This window comes from Tachypleus tridentatus, chromosome 2, assembly GCF_004210375.1.
Source record: "Tachypleus tridentatus isolate NWPU-2018 chromosome 2, ASM421037v1, whole genome shotgun sequence".
Lineage (NCBI taxonomy): Eukaryota > Metazoa > Arthropoda > Merostomata > Xiphosura > Limulidae > Tachypleus > Tachypleus tridentatus.
This window is the reverse complement of record NC_134826.1, coordinates 43,671,193-43,690,057: the sequence shown is the minus strand read 5'-3', so window position 1 is coordinate 43,690,057 and position 18,865 is coordinate 43,671,193. Positions and strand designations below refer to the sequence as shown.

General features: G+C 35.7%; 1 protein-coding gene across 3 annotated transcripts in view; it reads left to right on the top strand.

Annotated features, from left to right (window-relative positions):
• The window catches only part of LOC143242207 (lactadherin-like), a 41,502-nt gene extending 23,365 nt beyond the window's left edge, over window positions 1–18,137 (top strand). For 2 of the 3 annotated variants that reach the window (XM_076485583.1, XM_076485578.1), the window contains exons 7-11: window positions 1,898–2,070; window positions 8,527–8,671; window positions 9,907–9,954; window positions 10,625–10,858; window positions 15,324–18,137. In XM_076485583.1, the coding sequence (XP_076341698.1) occupies window positions 1,898–2,070; window positions 8,527–8,671; window positions 9,907–9,954; window positions 10,625–10,858; window positions 15,324–15,589 (866 nt within the window). In that variant the 3' untranslated portion in view covers window positions 15,590–18,137. The remainder of the gene's footprint in view (window positions 1–1,897; window positions 2,071–8,526; window positions 8,672–9,906; window positions 9,955–10,624; window positions 10,859–15,323) is intronic. The other variant, XM_076485588.1, reaches the window with a different exon arrangement.
• The last annotated feature ends 728 nt before the right edge of the window (window positions 18,138–18,865 follow it).

Below are 18,865 nucleotides of genomic sequence, written 5' to 3'. Positions count from 1 at the left end.
TTGGGTTATTATCGACTTAGTTTGTTTACACATTATGTGATTGTTAGACGAACAAATAGGCTTCAGTTATGAAATGCGTGATAAACATAACCTGGAGGGTTGTTTTTTTGTTGTGTTTTTGTGTGTGTGTGTGGTAAACGTAAATACAGTTATGGGAATAAAACAGTTCCTAGCTCATAACTTGAGAGAAATTTCCTTAGAAATTGGTGTGCCTGGAAGATGTTTTACATTCATTTTAAGTTATACTTGTCTTTACTTACATATTAAACATAATTATTTAGTGATAAAATGCAGCTATCTCAACAAGCCTAGTTATGTAAGAAAAACATACAGTGTGAAAATAGATACGTATGCATATTAAGGACAAGTGGTACTTAACTTATAAAGGAGATGTAACTTGATATTTGGGTTTTAATATCACTATATGTAAATTACTCTAGAATGCTACTTTTCAGTATTGAAATGTTAAAATCTTGTACAACTCTTGTTTGTATTTAAGCACAAAGCTACACAATGGGCTATCTGTGTTGTACCCATCATGAATATCGAAACCGGGATTTTAACATCATAACTCCACAGACTTAACGCCGAGCCAGGGGAAAGTCTTTAAAATTTGTCTGTATTGCCATGGTAAATCACAATGAAGAATAGAGACAACCCTTCGGTAAACTTAAAAACCTTTCTTCGATATACTTCTTATTCTACTTGTAAAAATTTTCTGAAAAGTTACTTACCATATATGGTAGTTTACAGATGAATGTCCTTCAGATAGCAAATTTTGTTTGTTACCTTTCAAAATTTCTAAAGTTTAAGATGCAATTGTTAAATAGCCCTGGCTCATGTATTCTAGTCAGTTCAAGCAACACGTTGAAAATATTTTCAAACTCCATTTGGTATATTTTAAAGTAATCTTTAATAGTCTAAATCTTGAAAGGAACGTAACCGCTGAAACACCGAACCTTATACTTAGTTGTAATTCATTATCGCTTTTTATTTTATCTTTGTTTTACTGCTATGGCCAATGATCTGTTTGTTTGTTCGTTTAGAATTAAGCACAAAGTCAAACAATGAGCTATCTGTGCTCTGCTCATCATGGGTATCGAAACCCGGTTTCTAGCGGTGTGAGTCCACAGATATACTACTGTGCCACTGGGAGCGTCAACAGTCTAGTAATAACAAACAAATAATCTAAAAATTGGCGGTCACCAGCAAGACACCTTGATTCAAAGGGTTGGTTTAAAACGTTCAAAAAATACGGCTAAATGCATAGAATGTAAAGTAAATATTAAACATTACAGAAATTAAAGTTACAGAAGGGTAGGTTTGGTATTTAAAAAATCACAACAATATGCTTGAAGATGTCTTCACTGTAAAACGGTTTAAGTTCCAACATTTTTTTATGAGATCATGTATTGGAAATTTTACTAGTCGTAAATGACAACTAACAAATTATTTATTGCTTCTAGTACTAATCTCCAACTTATTACATATGTTGGTAAAGATGCATAGCCAGCAGTTTAATTAAAATAACCTGGACCGAGCGTGGCCCAGTGGTCAGTGTGCCGAAGCGTGGAGAAGAGGTTCCGCTGTTTTTGTCCAGTTACTGCTCAAAACAAACCACACTTCGTACTTTAGAGCCGTGGATGTATTAATTATAAGTGACATTGAAGTCCTACTTTTCGTCTCACGAGAGTAGGCGGCGGGTGATGATGACTGGTTGCCTTCTCTTTAGCTTGTCACTTCAAAATTAAGACTGCTAGCAGATAACCCTAGTGTAGCTTTGAGTGAAATCCAGTGAAGTCAAATAATCATTAGTTGTTGTTTCCTTCACTACGATATGCAAAATCTGGTTATTTTAAGCTAATGATGAGAGAAAGCGTGTTATGAATTATTTTAGTCAACCAGTGGCTTCAAGTTGACCTGGGTCCTCCAACTACAATAACTGGAATAACCACGAAAGGAAGAGGGGATGGCTACCGAAAACACTGGGTAACATTTTACGTGATATCTTACAGCAACGACAGTCTAAACTGGAACTTCTACAAAGATGACAACCATCTAGATCCAAAGGTTAGTCCAAAGTTATACTTCTTTCTGATGTTTCTCCTTAGTATTTGATTTTTCTGTCTCTCCGTAATACCTCCAAATTTGTGTCCTTTTCCCTTTCTTTCTAACATCGTATACAAATGAAATCACTAAATGTTTAAACACTCTCAAAACCAAAGAAGTAATTGACTTTAAATTAACGACCGTATTAACTTTGTGCAAGTGAACCTTAAAACATAAGAGAATGATACAAATAAGTCGACTTATCAAACTCAACTTAGAGTTCTTAGTGGCATAACGGTATGTCTGTGGACTCACATCGCTAGAAAACTGGTTTAGATACCTGTTGTGAGCAAAGCACAGATAACCCATCGTGTAGCTTTGTGTTTAATTTCAAACAATCAATCAAACTCAACTTAGAAAGTTAATAGAGTTCACGGTGACATCGTTTGTGAACAAAGTCGCAAAGGTACTGAAATTCATGTTTGTTTGGAATTTCGCGCGAAATGATGTAAGAGCCATCTTCCCACAGCCGTTCCAAATTTTTAATTGACAGCAGAGTTCGAAATTAGCACTTGCAAACTACTGGTTAGTTTTACAGTTTTACTAGTAAAACTTAGAAGACACTAAAATTTTCCAGTACACATTTCACAAAGATTTACAGATTCTTACTGAGTTACTTAGGAATGTTAATACACCCATGATTCACAAATTACAATTAATTACACTGCAATATTTTATGTATAAAACAATGCTACAATTGTGATTAACAAAAATGTTTCACTTGCTGATGTCATGGCTGTTTGCGATTCCCATTTGAACTGTAGGCCATACCTTAGCTAAGTTTCAAGAGGCCAGGCACAGCCAGGTGGTTAGGACGCTCGACTTGCAACCCACGGGTGGCTGGTTCGAATGCCCGTCTGACCAAAGCTGCTTGCCCTTACAGTTGTGTGGGCGTTGTAATATTACGATCAATCCTACTATTCGTCAGTAAAAGAGTATAGTCCAAGAGCTGACGGTGTATAGTGATGATTAATTGCCTTCCTTCTAGTCTTTCACTCCTAAATTATGAACGACAAGCGCAAATAGCCTTCGTGTAGCTTTGCAAAGAATTTAAAACGAATCAAACCAAACACTCTGGGTCAGCTGGATAGATTAGCACCAATACAATTGTGCTGGCAGGTGGTAAGAAATACTATTCTCCAGTGGTCGCTTATTACAGAGACACCAACTATTTCAAATGACTGAATGTAATGATTGCAGACATAGCCCTTTATCATTTGCGGCTACTAGGCCTGACCAATGTCTCTAAGCTGTTTATTATTATATTATTATTATAACTATTATTATTTATTACTGCTATAGATTGCTCATTTATGACTGTGTTTTGTGTATTTAATAAATAAATTTAAAAAAAATATTTTAAAATTATGTCTTTTATTTAGTTCAGAGTAACAAACAAACTGGTAAAACAACATTGAACAAACAGTAAGCAGAAAAAGCCTTTGTGTAAGGACTAGTTTATATCATGTTTATGACACCTATTGCAATAGTTTTGCAATAGTGTTGCTTTCATGAGAATGTCTCTGGATGGTTGAGAGTTATAACAACATTGTCTATTTAACTGCATACACATCTTGTGTGTTATAATACAGCTCGTTTGGTCTGAACTTGCTTTTGTTTTTACTCACTAAACTAAATATCCTTTCACTGTCAGCATTAGAATGGAAGATTGTAAGAATTCCAAGCATAACCCTACACAGAATGTCATACTTCTGGTTGCCATTTCCATCCTTAACTGTAGACAGCTGAACTCAAAACTTGTCAACATTCAACTGAAGGACAGTTTCTGAGAAAGTATCAATTTGATAGTTCAAATGTTGCCCTTCCAACTTGTCAATAGTGTCGTGCTCATGTGTATTGACAAGGACAGGATACCTGTCTGTGAAGAAGCGTAAAGAAGATAAATCTTTGCTGACTTTCAGTTTTGGATCAGCAACCTCTGTGTGAATCAGAAGTTCATCATCTAGAGGGAAATGTTTCATCTTGTAATTTGTAGCTGCAATATAGTATTTCTTGACATTGGTGTAGAAGCTGATCAGGTCCAGGTCCTTTTCATATTTAACAATGTATTCCTTGGCAGCATTTCCAATAGCAACTGCCTCATCAGATTTGTGTAAGGATTCATTGTTGTAGTCAAGTTAATGATGTTGCCTTCAAGATATTCTGGCTTGATGTATCTGACAAGTATATTTTTAACTTGTGTAATCAGAGTTCTATGCATAATGTGTATGCAAGGTTCTTCTCTTTGCAATATCAAATTGGCTTGTTCAAATAGAGAAACTGCAGACTGAAGAAAAAGACAAAATAACAAGTTCATTTTGTTGTCCAAGAAAATTATTAACTTATCTAACTTGCTCTGCGCATAACTTTTCTTGGTTACTTCCTTGCTAGTTTTAGTTTTCTTCTCTTTTTTCATTGATTGTCTCTTCTTTAGTTCAAGGTCAGACTGTCTAAATATATATTGAGTTATATCAAATGTTTCTGTCTGCTTTTGGATACGGTTGTCTTGTGTTCCTGTGTGGCTGAGAAGATATCTTGACTGTGTCCCTGTATGGCTGAGAGGATATCCTGACTGTTAAAGTCTTGCTGCCTGACTGAGCTGCACGTTTAGATCCTTTTGAATCTAGTTTTTTTTTTTCCTTTTCACAGTGAAAATACTTCTTCAATGGCTTCCACATGTCCAATATTCTGTTGAGGCACACAGAATGATAGCCATCTTGTGTCAGCAAGTTGTAGAATTGTTCTTGTTTCTTTGTCATACAATCCTTGAAACTCTTTGAAATGTTGTTTTCTGCTAGCACGTTTGTCCAGAAAATAGTATATATCTATCAATATATCAGAAACTGGGCAGGGCAGTTCTCTGGAAGCTTTCTGAGTAGCAATATTCATGACGTTACAGGCACAGCCCATGAAGTAAATGCTAGGCTGTCGTCTTGAGATGTGTCCCATCACACTTTTACCTATACCAGACATAACTGAGGCATTGTCTGAAGAAAAACTAAGACAGTTTTCCCACAGAATTTTCCTCTTTGTCAGTTCGTGGTCCAAAAGCTTGAAAATATTCTCTTCCGTTGAAGCTTCTTTCCATTCCACCATTGTCAAAAGAGAACAAACAATTTTTCCAAGCAAAGGGTCAAGATATTGTACAACCACTGGATACAGTTTTGAGTCATCCATGTCTGTGGATCCACCTGTGGCTAAACTGTAAACACTGCTGGTAAGTATGCTTGAAATCATTTTGTCATCTTCACAATCCAACATTTGTACAATGGCTGTAGTTTTGGTTCTAGCACAGCCATATTGTTTCGCTATATCAGAGTCTGGGAACATTTTTCTAAATAGATGTCCTGCATGATCGGCTACAGCTAGGGGTAAATTATGAGCAATGACGAATTGCGTGCTTCTGCATTTATGGTTTCATATTCTGAATTCTTACTCATAAATGTCGTTATCTGCATCGTTTTCGTCTTCGCCTCAGCCTTTTGTTGGTGAAATGCCGATTTTGTACGTCTGGAACAATCGTTTATCCCGCCATGCGCCACAGAAAAATCGATGTGACAAACTGTACAAAACGCATGACTATTACTGACTTTTGATGCAATGACTGAATATTTTGCACTGTACTCCTTCCTAAATTTTTGATTCACAGTTTTAGTCCTTTTAGATTTGCCAGAAACAAGACAATCTGGTGAACGAGGCCTCTTTTTTATCCATCTTGTGAACGATCGTATTGGGGTTTCTTTGACGCTTAGAAAACGAGTAATTGCCATCTACGCGAGCGCTGATTGGCTGACAAGCATTGATGACGTAGCCATGGATTCCCGTACGTACCGAGTATGGAGAAGCACCGCACTCAAACTATCTGTCATCACCACCCACCGCCAACTCTTGGGCTACTCTTTTATCAACGAATAGTGGGATTGACCGACACATTATAACGCCCCCACGGCTGGGAGGGCGAGCATGTTTGGCGCGACTCGGGCGCGAACCCGCGACCCTCAGATTACGAGCGCATGCCTTAACGCGCACGGCCATGCCGGGCCGTAGGCCTATATAATGTATAATAATTTGAGAGTTGCAACAAGTCGTAATATTTGTCTGTATGAGCTTATAGTCGTAATGTATACACCAAAATCGTAATGATTACGCTCAAATCGTAATGGTTGGCATCTCTGTTATCAGTGGTAATAATAAAAATGGAATTACGTAAACTACAGATATTTATTTCTAAATTAATTTTAATTTGACCATGGTAAATATATATGTTAGATCTATTGGCTTCCAATGTTCCGCTAGCTTTCGGAGTTTAAACTGTAACTTTTCAATAATAAAATACTTTTTTCAGCATATAGTAGCCATCAGCAGTGGAGTACTGAAGATGTTATTGATTCAGGTGTTGCTCGTAGGCTAAATGTAACTTTTTCGCCTAAATACAGCATCTTTGAATGTTTATAAAACATTTTAAAGTAACAACACTATTAATTTGAATTAAATTCCGTATGGCTATTCCAAAATAAAACACGACACAGAATATTTATATATAAAGTAGGCTAAATAAATACTTATTACCATTTAATATATGAAATAATTAATTATGATAGAGTAACGGTTAATTACGTTATTGCTAGTAGTAATCTCGACGCTACTAGTGAAAATATCTAGCAACCACTTTTTGAGCCTTCAAAAAATTAAAGTCGAAGCCTAAACAGAGTAGAGTTTGTTTGTTTGTTTTTGGAATTTCGCACAAAGCTACTCGAGGGCTATCTGTCCCTAATTTAGCAGTGTAAGACTAGAGGGAAGGCAGCTAGTCATCACCACCCACCGCCAACTCTTGGGCTACTCTTTTACCAACGAATAGTGGGATTGACCGTCACATTATAATGCCCCCACGGCTGGGAGGGCTAGCATGTTTGGCGCGACTCGGGCGCTAACCCGCGACCCTCAGATTACGAAGCGCACGCCTTAACGCGCTAGGCCATGTCGGGCCCCGACACAGAGTAGAGAGAATGCAATTAACCAACTTTTGGACTTCTCTTGTCTGCCTGAATGGTGCAATTTAACCTTCAAATGATCTCAAAGTACGAAGTGTGTAGTGTAATGTTCATAATATGTGCTCACTTACCACTAGAACACGCCTGGATATTTAAGTTTTCCGTTTTAGGCGAACATTTTCCAGTTATGTAACTAATGTTTGTTTGACGTCGCCTTTATTTTAGGTTATAGTCTTGTATGAGCCTATTTAAAGCTAGTCTCTTCTCGTAAACTTTGACATTCAGTAACTTTCAGAATTATCAAGTATAAAAAAGGAGAAAAGAAATCTATATTTTCCCAGTCGGTCGTAGATTAATATTATAAGTTTATTTACTGATATTACAGAATTAAGTACGGAAAAGTTTATCCCTAACTAAAGTAAAAACGTGCATATGTTACAGTGTGAATTTATCACTTTATCAAATATAGGCCGTACTTGATGAAGGCTTACACGTAACTAATGTTAGGCTTAAGGAAAATGGACATACGTATTATAATTATTTTGTATTATTCTAGAAATCCTGTTTATAAAGAAGTACTGTTGGAATAGTTACAAATTTAACCGCTAGTATTCCATAATATAGTTTTTAACATGTTTTTTATATACTTAATTCCTGCTATTGTTTTAATATGGATAACAATTAGAATAACATACGTCGATGTTTCTCTCTGTATATAAACGATTAATATTCTGTAGAGTATGCCACCTAACTATTAAATTGAAAACTGGTTGTTTTTTTCTGTCTATTGTACAATATTTCGTGGTGCTTTATACGTAGCACATTATTTTGCTATTGTGGTATCTGTGCATCTAATTACAATGTTCGGCTGATTTTGATAAAATCAGGTACGTAATGAGGTGGGCCTGGCATGGCCTAGCGCGTTAAGGCGTGCGCTTCGTAATCTGAGGGTTGCGGGTTCGCGCTCGAGTCGCGCCAAACATGCTCGCCCTCCCAGCCGTGGGGGGCGTTATAATGTGACGGTCAATCCCACTTTTCGTTGGTAAAAAAGTAGCCCAAGAGTTGGCGGTGGGTGGTGATGACTAGCTGCCTTCCCTCTAGTCTTACACTGCTAAATTAGGGACGGCTAGCACAGATAGCCCTCGAGTAGCTTTGTGCGAAATTCCAAAACAAACAAACAAACGTAATGAGGTATGTTCAAATCCTAAAATGAAATTGTCATTTAGTTGCAAGAGACACCAGAATATCTCGAGAGAACTCATCGATATGGCCATCAAATTACAATAATCTTGCGGTTAATTAGGCTTCTAGTTAGTTTTGCTGATAACAACCCACTGACACCGATGATACATATGTTTTACCTTTGAATGTGACAAAATACTTTTGAATATTTCCTTTGATACTGTGTTATATAAACTCGTTTCAGGTATTTGGCGGTAACATGGACAAAAATACTGAAAGGCGACACTACTTCAACCAAATTTTCGTTGCTCGTTATGTCCGAATACATCCTACAGCTTGGAATAAACGATCAAGCATGAGAGTTGGTCTTATCGGATGTCCTCATAAAGGTATGACATGACGTCTTTCTTGTTAATAACTCTTCATATCTATTTCGTACTAGTCTCGAAGAGTAATGACGTGCGTTATTTAAAAAAAAAACTTTTCACTCAACTTAATAAGCTACACAGAATATTCGGTTGTTTTTCCTTACTCCTAAAGCCTTCCAGTAGCTGAGTGATAGGCCTAAAGGCTTATAACACTAAAAAGTGGGCTTCGATAACCGTTTTGAGCACAGATAGACTACTGTGTGGCTTTGGGCCTAATTAAATAAAAAACAAAGCTTACCCTAAAAGGCCCGGCATGGCCAGATGGTTAAGGCACTCGAGTCATAATCTGAGGGTCGCAGGACGTTATAATGTTACGGTTAAGCCCACTCACTATTCGTTGGTAAAATAAAAGAGTAGCTCAAAAGTTGGCGGTAAATGGTGATGACGAGCTACCTTCCCTCTTGTCTTATACTGCTAAATTAGAGACAGCTAGCGCAGATAGCCCTCGTGTAGCTTTGCGCGATATTCAAAAACAAGCAAACCTAACTAGTGGATCCGTAACTGTGTTGGCTACTGGGCCTTTAATAGTACATTAGTCATTCAAATAAGAAGGAATCCTCAATACTTGAAATTATTTGAAGCATAATTAAGAGTAAATTAACCTATGAGACATTTTATTCCTTTCTATTGGCTATATTTTTGTTCGTCAGCATTACCATGAGGGGTCGCGCGTATTCTCGATTTGATTTTACTACTCATCAGGATCTTCACCAGCAGCCCCCGCTAGTACAGCGGTATGTCGACGGACTTACAACCCTAAAATCAGGGGTTCAATTCCCCTGTGTGGGCTTCATAGAGATCCCACACATTTTACCAGCATATCGTTAAATTAAAATTATTTTAGGCAGAATTAGAGTAAATTAATATGTTATGCCTAGGGTGTGGACAAACAATCAGTCGAAGGGGTTTAACCTCTTAAATCGAATACTGTAATTAGATCTCAAGTCGGTCAAGAAATAACGGAGCTTTAAGCTAACTGTTTGTAAGTGGGAAAAAAACAAAACAAACTCGGAGCCGTTCTTGGAGGTGACATGTTTAAAGAACATACAAACTCAGAGCTGTTCTATGAGCTGCTATGCTGCACATAAAAATGTAAACAAAAATGCCACTGATATTGTAATAAATTCGTTTGATTACTGCTGTAATGGATTGCCAATAGATGAAAGGAATTAATCTTCTGTTTCTTCAACTTGCAGGTGACTGTGGGCAAGGATTTTTCCGCGTATATGAAGATTCAGAATGTGGTAATGATGCTTAGTACTTGTTTTTTTTTTATAAATAAAAAGCATCTGTGTGTGTGACAAAAAATAAGAATATTATTTGCTCATTGGATTTTTATTATAGTGCATGAATCAATTCTATATAGTTTTTGTTGTATTGATCTCACTTTAGCACGTGTGTGAATTCATCTCAGATGAATCAAATAGTCAAAACATTTCTTTACTACCAAGGTCGGTTAGCGTGCCCCAGATTGTGAATCCAAGGATTCATGGCTCGCGAACTGTACCTAGAAAAATATACTTCAAGCTTTGGGGCCATGAGTGATTTCAAATCCTACTATTTGGCAATTTGAGAGTTTGCAGTGAGCGCTGTTGGCTGTCTTTTCTCTGGTTTGTTAGTTCAAAATTAGGAAAGCAAAGCGACTTGTTCAAATAACCCATGTTTACTCAAAAAGATAAAATTTATAACACTGAATCAATAAACTCAAAATATTCTTCCTTGTGCAAATAAAATTTTGTAGCTCCTAAAACTAAAAGCTACTGTGGGTCTAGTCGGTTATTGAAATAGAAAGAACCTAAAGGGTATAAACAACTCGATTTACCAGTTATATTACTAACGAATTTATCATTTTTGTTTTCTGTTATCTGTTTATTAATATTTGTTATAACCAAAAACGAATTAATTGTTCCACAGTGGAAAACCTGGCTTATAAAAGGAAGACGTGGATAAATGATAAGCGTCAAAGCTGGGCGGAGTGGAAATATGGTCACTCATCATTGGCTGTGGATGGTGACCTCGATACGCAACTTGAGAAATGTGCAATTTTGGACAATTACTACGTCGACAAGCCAGTGTGGATGGTGGACCTAGGAAACAAAAGGATGGTCAGAGGTGTGATAGTGGTCACTTGGCAAGGCAAAGGTCAAGGTATTACTAAAGTCAGGAAATGTGTAATTCAAATATTTTTGAAAATAGCAAATAACCAGATCGTGAAGATGAGACTATCATGACAAACATATATATGTAGTTTTGAAATGTTTTTAAAATAGTAGTATTTGTGTTACCACATTTGACATATAGGTAATTACTGAAAGAAAATGAGTGTTGAAGTTACCATTAAAAACGTGGTAATTCAAATCAAATAACATGTAGCTTAAGTTAATGTTAAAAAGGTGGTAATTCAAGTCAAATAATATGTAGCTTCAGTTAATGTTAAAAAGGTGGTAATGCAAGTAAAATAATATGTAGCTCAAGTTACTGTTGAAAATATAATAATGGAAGTAAAATAATATATGGCTTAAGTTACTGTTCAAAGGGTGGTAATTCAAATCAAGTAACATGTAGCTTAAGGTAATGTTAAAAATGTGGTTATTCAAGTAAAATAATACGTAGCTTAAGTAACTGTTGAAAATATGATAATTGAAGTAAAATAATATGTAGCTTAAGTTATCGTTAAAAGTATGATAATCAAATTAGGAATGTGTGACGTTTAATATTTGCAAACATTTGATAACAAAGTTGAAAAAGTGGAGTTTAAATTACATTTTTGAGGTTTGAAGTTTAAGAAATAACTTATTTCTGTAATCGAGTTAGAAGTTGTGTAGTATCGTTAGATACATAAAAATCATGTTTGAAGTCCTGAAGTCTAACTAATTTTGAAAGATGTGGTAAACAAATAAGTAGATATTTGAGAACATGCTTAAATTGTGTTATAGGAGATATGTTGTATGTCAATATTTTTTAAAATGTCATAATCAGATTGAAATATATGAAATTTAAATAATTGTTTACAATACACATAATTTAGTCAGATTCAGAAACTCGTACTTTAAACATCTTGAAATACAATTATTATAGAAATAGATGCAAAAAGTAAAATAAAAAAAGTTGAAGAAAGAACCAAATGCCCAAAAGGGAAATAGAAAGGTGAGGATGAAACTTCTGAGATTAATTTTCAACTTGAGATTAAGAACTTTAAGGAGGAGTCAAAGGTTAAAATAACCTTAACATGTAGATCACATCAAAAGATGTTGACTCCAGAATGCTGTTGAAAAAACAATGGTCATGACACAGAAAATGTTTGGCGTACTAAGTTATGTTGAAACCATTTCAGAAAATTCACATATCAAGATTTAAAATGACAAGATACAGATTATAAAAGCAATACTACTATGTAAAGCAAATCGATATCGTGACAAACAAGTTGGACATGATTCCTGAGTAGATAGAATGATATTCTAAAGAATATCGTGGTATCTACACGGAACCTTAGAAGCAAAATGGATTGCAATGTAGCTCATCAATAGTACACAGGTATTTTTCAACGTTTGTCATAACTGTCACCTATTCTGGTACCAAAGAAACCGCAAGATTTCTTTGGCGTTCTCAACTTTTAGAAAATCTAAGAGGGAAGCCAATTTAGTTACAATTAAACCAATTTTTTTGTTTGCCGTGTAGTTTACTTCATCCATTCTGACTTCACAGTTATCTAATTAATTTGTTAGTAATTCTAGATATCCATTAGAGAGGTTTATAATTCTACACTAATTAATCTGATAACCTTAACATTTATAGATGGTGCTTTTAGCTGTTTATTTGCGACTTTATTTGATTCAAGTTCTATCACTATCAATACATCTTCTCTTAAAGATGCACACTTATTTTGCTTTAGACTAATTCAGATATCCTTATCAGCTATGATCATCCATGAGTTGCCAATGAGATTTACCAATAAATCCATCATTTTACATGAAGCATCAGAATAAGATAATTTAACAAGCTTTCCCACATCCTCAATAAGTTCGGCTGAAGTCTTGCACTTCTATCTTACTCTGCTTCTAAACTTTCTTCTGGTGTAACATTCCAAATCTGTTTTATAAGACAGCAACTAATGCCTGATGTTACTCTTTCATCTGGATGAAGACTTGACCTCGTTAAGGTAAAAAAATGAAAATATTGCCTTTTTATGCTCCATCCATTCATCTTGAGAACATGCTATGTCTTTCTTGGTATATTTTCATCACAGTCTGTTGGATTGTCGATGGTGTTATTGGCTATTTAAATTTCGTAATTTGACAAGATAATGGTATATGTGTAGTATTATTGATTATTCAGCATTATTGTTAATAGATGTCGAATAAATGGATTATTCTATTTAATATTGTATAGTTAAGTACGTGTTTGAAGTTGGAATTCTTGAGCAGATATTGGTTTGATCCTTGTATTTGCTAGTTAAACTACCAAGTGCTTTATCCTGGTGTTGATGTTCTTATAATCCTTCTGCATGTTTCTCACGGGTTCTTTAATCATGTCCCCAGGTGGCGCATCAGTATGTCTGTGGACTTACAACGCTAGAAACAGGGTTTCGATACCCGTGATGGGATAACACAGAAAGCCCCTTGTGTAGATTTGTGTTTAATTTCGAACATACAATCTTTGATCATATCGTTATTATCTATTTTGTACATTTCCTATGGCTTGTTATTATAAAACATTTGTACTTCATAGACTTTTTAGTACTTCTTCTTTAACTTGTTAAACTCCAATCAGTATGTTTTACATGGCTCTTTAGACTTTGTTTTAGATTAGATTTATATTTGTTCATAAGTTTCTTGTTAATTTTATGGTTTGTTCCTGTAATTCCTCCCTTAACTTCCCGTCTCTTTATTTTTTATTTATTTTTCAGGACATCTCTTTCTTCTAGAACTTTTAAATTTATGTTACTTTCTTCTTGGTCTCATTTTAATTTTCTGTTTTTTATTTGTTTATTTACTCCCAAAATAACCTTTCTTCTAGAAGTAGTGCTGTAATAGTTTATGTTGTTGAGAAACTCCCAGTGGATCAATGGTAAGACTTAGAGCTTATAATACGCAAAATATAGTTTAAACATGACACAATATACCGCTCACACGAGAGGACGAGCATGTTCAATGAAGGGGTTCGTTTTCTTGTTTCTTTTTTGAATTTCACGCAAAGCTACACGAAGGCTATCTGCGCTAGTCATCCCTGATTTAGCAGCGTAAAACTAGAGGGAAGGCAGCTAGTCATCACCACTCACCGCCAACTCTTGGGCTACTCGTTTACCAACGAATAGTGGCATTGACCATAACTTTATAACGCCCCTACGGCTGAAAGAGTGAGCATATTTGGTGCAACGGGGATTCGAACCCGCGACCGTCAGATTACGAGTCTAACGCCTTAACCCACGTGGCCATGCCAGACCGAAGCGGTTCGATTCTACAACCTATAAATTGCAAGTTGAATGCTCTAACCACCAGACTATGCCAGGCCTTCATATTCTGAATAAATAGAAATACATCCTGATAGGTTTGGTGATGTATGGAATTATAAATATATTAGTTTATTTTTGTTCTTGTTTTCCTAACAAAGTTCGATAGTATTGTATCATTCTATGATTTCATTTGTTTGTTCGAATATTTGTTATTACCGAACTTGAACACTTAAGCCAACAGAAGTTTTCTGGAATGTCAAGAATTTTTATTGACCATAAAAATACTCGAAAATATTTGACTAAAAAATTGAAACAAAAAGAACAACAACAGTGTAGTGGAATTTCAAAGATTTTAAACTGCATAAACCTTTGAAGATGTTTTTTTAAAAAAATTATGTAATGTTTAAGTTATCGTTGGACTTTTACCTAACCAGTGAGAAAACTATTCCTACAGTTTGTAGTTAAGCATAAAGTTATGCAATGGACTCTCTGTGATGTATCAACCAAGGGTATCGAAACCTGATTTTTAGAATTATAAGTTTATAAATTTGTTGCTGAGCCACGGGGGAGCTATTAATACAGACTTAGAGGGAAGGTATTACATATTAGGCTTAACTTTATATCTTTATTTCATTAATACACAAGGTTAGTTTTTAAAGTACTTTGTACGGACCCCGCTGGGACAGTGGTAAGTCTACAGATTTACAGAAGGTGTGATTTCCTTCAGTGGACACAGCAGACAGCTCGATGTGGCTTTTCATTAAGAAAACACACACGCGCGCGCGCTTTGTAGGAGATGCCTGTTTAAATAATAAAAAATATGCTTGGGTTTCAAATAATAATTCTAGTTTGTTCGAGATATTTATATTGTTTACATTGTTGAAAATTCTAAATCATATGCTAAATTCGCATCTAAGAAAAATAGATTTATAATAATGGAAGATAACGATGTACTGTGGCTGAAATAAATGTAGCCTTTTTGTCTTGATTTCTTAAGTGATTCCTAATAAAAACCTAACATTTGTGGTAATGCAACTGGACCCAAACAGTACATGCTATGGAGCTTACAATATCTATTATCATCGTTATTAAATAAGCAGGGACCAATTGAAATTAAAATTCACTAATGTGACTCTAATGTTTCTTTTCTTTTTTTCGTAGACCGTGCCAATTTGTACCGTAAGTATGTCTACAATCTGGAGAATATGACCATTTACGTGCAGGATAAACCTCGCGTTGACGATGCAGGTACGAACAGCAGCTGTGCTTCTGTGTCAAGACAAAACAACGCCATCTTTCAACAGAGACTGCACTTCGAATGTTCGCAGCTTCAAGATGGTCGTTATATCTATGTCCACGCATCTGGCATTGCAAATACGTGGAATAGACTATTTTCTGCTGTTCTATGTGAGGTCATGGTGTATTGACCAATCGACGACATTGTAACTTCATAAACTATTGAAGCACGGTAATATTTGGGATAACTTCTCACCTTAGTTCATCACTGCACCTGCACAACGAATGTTTTAAAAGGCCGAGTGAACTATATCGTTAAATAACACCATTATCATGGCGGGCTTTATAATTTAAAACCTATTGTGAAACGCGAAGCGCGAGTCAGTTAAATGTCACTTTGTTTATTTCGGGCGAAAACGCGTGTCAATAAAATCTCAATAGTACGATCATCTTTGCGAATGAACACACACAGATAAACATTACGCCATATACAGTTCATTATTATAGAGTAATAGTGAAGTAATTCTTGAGGTTATGGTTATACCGTGTTTTAAGTTGGAATTTAAATTATTTAATCAGTCAAAGAGTGAAATTAACCAAGATATTCTGGATGGAAAAATTATAATTTTAATTGGTGAATTATACACGCTGAGAGAGGAAAAAAAAGACAAGCACGAGATGAGCAGCCCATAAATTATCAGAATTTTTGTGTCGTTTACAAATAAGCTTTTCAGCACGAGTGAGGGCAGGCATACATCAGCCGTGAAGAGAAAGATGTTTCTACTTGCCGTCGAAAAGAGGAAAAGTAGGCCCGGAATGACCAGGAAGTTAGAGCACTCGACTCGTAATCTTAGGGTTGCGGGTTCTAATCTCCGTCACATCAAACATGCTCGCCCTTTCAGCGATGGAGGCGTTATAACGTGACGGTCAATCCCACTATTCGTTGGTAAAAGAGTAGTCCAAGAGTTGGTGGTGGGTGATGATGACTAGCTGCCTTCCCTCTAGTCTTGCACTACTAAATTAGGGACGGCTAGCGCAGATAGCCTTCGTGTAGCTGCGCGAAATTCAAAACAAACAAACATAAAAACAAGTTAACTTGTTAATATTTCTTTTGAGATTATGTCGACTAAAAATCTTAACTGTCACTCGACAAAACGAACATTAATGGGAGTTTCTGTATGTATTTAATTTGTAACGAAAGAAATCGAAAAGATACAAAGAAAGCCACGGATAATGAAATAAGTGTGTCTGTAGTAGAATATGAAAGTGGAAATAGCTGCAAATGTAAGCTTATCTTCTTAACCAACATTCACTGTCTATAACCAAATAAGTGAAAATATTAGCACCTAACAGACCAAACAAGAGAAATTAAATGTTAAAATACGATTAACCGGCAAAGGCTAACAAGAACAGAGCTAAAGACAATTTCCCTTCAGTTTAACATGCTCCCTCCCAGTGGCACAACGGAATGTCTGCGGACTTACAACGCTAGAATCCCGGTTTCGATACAAGTGGTGGGCAGCGCACAGATACCCATTGTGTAGCTTTGTGCTTAACCGGAAACACGCGTCTCAGAGCGGCAATTGTGGGTATTAACACTTTTATTGATAAAGAGAGAACAACGTTTTGACCTTCCTAGGTTACCTTTTTTAACCTGAAGATGACCTAAGAAGGTCAAAACGTTGTTCTCTCCTTATCAATAAAAATGTTAATACCCATACCAGCCGTTCTGAGATACATTTTTATTTCAAGTAGGTTTCTCGTCATCAAGAAACAAATAGTTTACCATTTCGACCCCTAAAATGATACAAATAATTTGTATGTTTTAAGAGCAATAACAAGTCCTAGACTATAAGAAATAAGGTAGAATTTAATTCCTTTAATGTTTAAGGATAAGCGGTAAGTTAACGGACTTACAACGTTGAAATCCAGAGTTCGATTCCCCACAATGGACATGGTAGATAGTCCGTTTCGTAGTTCTGCATGTAAAACAGAATAACAAAAAGTATAACGAAATATATCGCCTAGCACTTTGTTTTAAATAATCCCATTTTCATATATGATCTTCTTTCCAATTATTAAAGAGGAATTCTTCTCAGAACTGATATTTACATTGTTGGAATATAACACAAACCTCCTTCTGTTATTTAGTTCACTTTTTGTACGTATGAGGGCCACGAATAAATTTTGTTTGTTTGTTTGCTTTAGAATTTCGCACACAGCTACACGAGGGCTATATGTGCTAACCGTCTTTAATTTAGCAGTGTAAAACTAGTGGGAAAGCAGCTAGTCGTCCCACCGCCAACTCTTGGGCTACTTTTTTTACCAACGAATAGTGAGATTGATTATGACGTTATAACGCCCCCACGGCTGAAGGAGTGAGCATGTTCAGTATAACGGGAATTCGAACCCGTGACCCTCAGATTACAAGTCGAACGCCCTAACCACCTGGCCATGCCGGGCGTAGTGAATAGATAGATGTTCAATGCCCAAATTGCTTGGATCTTATACTTTCGTCGAAATCTCTACAATTACGATACGTTGTGAAAAAAAAAACTGTAATTGATTTTATTAAAAGTATTAAAAACGTGTGGATCTTTTCACAGTTGCTAATATTCTATAAATACAAATTTCTTAAAATATAGAGATGTTATAGCGATAAAGATTTTTTATTTTTATATTTTATCCTTAGCTTATCAAATGTTTTTACTTGCATTTAAACAATATAACTCTAAAAGTACGTGTACGTATGATTTACTTCGTTTATTTCTTTTTGTTAAATTCAAATTCTTGAATGTTTTATGTATGTTAAAAGTAACTCTTATGGATGGTTTAAGTGCGCCATGTTAAAATGATTTGCGATATGCGAATCAACAAATCACATGACAAGAACAGATGATATAAAGACGCAGTAGAACTTCTTATAATCAGAACTTCATCTCGATTCGTCATTGTTTGGCGTAGGTAGTGTTATGTTAGCGAAATTTAAGAAAGGTATGTGATAACGCTTTGACGCAAAATATCCATACTCAGATCATAAAGATGCGTTCGCATCAGAAATTCAGAATTTCCAAAAGATTTTTGTACCTAATGGCATTAAAAAACAAAGGAATATGCATCAGTTTAAGGCACCAGAACTATCCAGAGAGAGTCTTGCAACAAGTCATAAAAAAATTATGATAAGCCAAAACGCGCTGTCACATAACCAGTCAGAATGTATAAACACACGTGTGAGTGTCGAAAACAATGTATGTGTTCTTAACAGTTATCTCTGTCTGGGAGAGTGGCGTCAGTTGAATATTTATTCTACAAATATATAGCGATCAAGTCATAAAACTGTTAAAACTGTCGTCTTCGGACAGACTATGGCTTATAGAATACAGACAAAGAAGAATGGTGTGTCTTAGGCGTGAAATCTTACAGAGGAGACTTTTTCAATGGAAATTATGTTGCATGACTATTTAAGA